The sequence below is a fragment of the Acanthamoeba castellanii genome (genome assembly GCF_000313135.1).
Source record: "Acanthamoeba castellanii str. Neff unplaced genomic scaffold scf7180000084761, whole genome shotgun sequence".
NCBI classification, from domain to species: domain Eukaryota; phylum Discosea; order Longamoebia; family Acanthamoebidae; genus Acanthamoeba; species Acanthamoeba castellanii.
This window is the reverse complement of record NW_004457596.1, coordinates 452832-454467: the sequence shown is the minus strand read 5'-3', so window position 1 is coordinate 454467 and position 1636 is coordinate 452832. Positions and strand designations below refer to the sequence as shown.

General features: G+C 60.6%; 1 protein-coding gene across 1 annotated transcript; it reads left to right on the top strand.

Moving 5' to 3' along the window:
- Nucleotides 1–162: 162 nt before the first annotated feature.
- On the top strand, nucleotides 163–1559 carry ACA1_231930 (TPR repeat-containing protein; the record flags this gene model as incomplete). The annotated part of the gene is made up of 6 exons (XM_004346591.1): nucleotides 163–247; nucleotides 403–535; nucleotides 617–761; nucleotides 869–984; nucleotides 1111–1226; nucleotides 1306–1559. Coding segments are annotated over 6 exons (849 nt in total), but the record flags the coding sequence as incomplete, so codon positions are not given.
- Between the last annotated feature and the right edge of the window lie 77 nt (nucleotides 1560–1636).

Here is a 1636-nt window from a genome sequence, read left to right as displayed (position 1 = left end):
CGTGCGCCAGAAGATCTTTGGTGAGATTCATGCCGACATCGCCCAGAGCTTCAACTCGCGTACGTGCTCCGCCCCGCCACCTCACCTGCGACTCGGCGCCCGCACCACCAGCTGACACGCACGCGTCTTGCGCCGATGCCAGTGGGCTGCCTCAACCAGGACATGGGTCGCTTCAAGGAGGCCGAGGACTATCTCCTTCGCGCCATCTCAATGAGGGAGACCCTGTGCGGGCCAAACCACCCCGATGGTACCGCAGTTCGTGTGCCGTGTGTGTGTGTGTGTGTGTGTGTGTGTGTGTGTGTGTGTGTGTGTGTGTGTGTGTGTGTGTGTGTGTGTGTGGCCGTGCGTGTCATGTGTGCGGTGTCCATAACTCAACATGTGGCATTTGTATGCACGTTTTAGTGGCGATGTCGCTGGCCAATCTTGGTGGCCTGTACATGGATCAGTCGCGCTACGACGAAGCCCACCCGCACTACGCCCGCACCCTCAACATCTACGAGAGCGTCTACGGCCCGGTCCATCCGTCCGTTGCTCAGTACGTAGTTGCAGACCGCGTTGTGACATAGTCGTGACACAGCACTCACTCGAACATGTTGTTGCACGCTGTCGATGACAGGACCTTCAACTCGATGGCGGGCTTGGCGCAGGAGGCCGGCAAATATGAGGAGGCGGAGGCCCTGTACACCAAGACCCTGGCCATCCGCGAGCGTCTGCTGGGCGACTCGCACCCGGAGCTTGCCCTCACCCTCAACGATTTCGCCGTACGACACGACACGACACCACACGCATGATACCACACGACACCACACGACACGACGCAAAAACAACACACGGCTGATGCGCGGTGGTCGTGTGTGGGTGTCGACAGGTGTTGTACGCGAGGCAGGACAAGTACGACATGGCCGAACCGCTCTACCAGCGCGCGTTGAGCATCCGCGAGCGGGTCATCGGCGTGCACCACCCGGATTACGCCCAGTCCCTCAAGTAACTTCCATTTTACACAAACACACGCAGCACACACAGCACGCCGTGCGCGATGATTGAAGTGTTCTGCCGGCTCGGGCTAGAGCTTTTCAAGACTCACTGGCTCTCTTTCTCCGTCATCTGCAGCAACATTGGCTCCCTGTACCAGGACATGGGCCAGTACACCCGCGCGCTGCCGCTCTTCGAGCAGGCCCTCAAGATCTGCGAGGCCGCCTTTGGACCTCGCCACATGGACGTTGCCAGTACGTACTGCGTGTCGTGTGTCTTGTGTGCCGCGTGCCGACGTGCCGGCGTGGTGCTCACCTCAATTCGCCATGGCAGGCTCGTTGACGAACATCGCGGGCTGCTACCAGTTCCTCCGTCGGTACGACGAAGCGATCCCGCTCTACCGCCGAGCGCTGGAGATCTACGAGGACCTGCTGGGGCCGATCCACGCCGACGTGGCGGTGACTACCAACGATTTGGCCGTCCTCTACTTCACCACGGGCAACACCGACCAGGCCGAGAAGCTCTACAAGAAGGCCCTCCACGTCTACGAGAAGATCTTCGGCCCTCACCACCCGGACGTCGGCCAGGTACGCCAACTCGCCTTTTTGTCTTTCGCTTCTGTGCACTTGACACACCCCGCACGCCGCCAATGGCACGACACGCG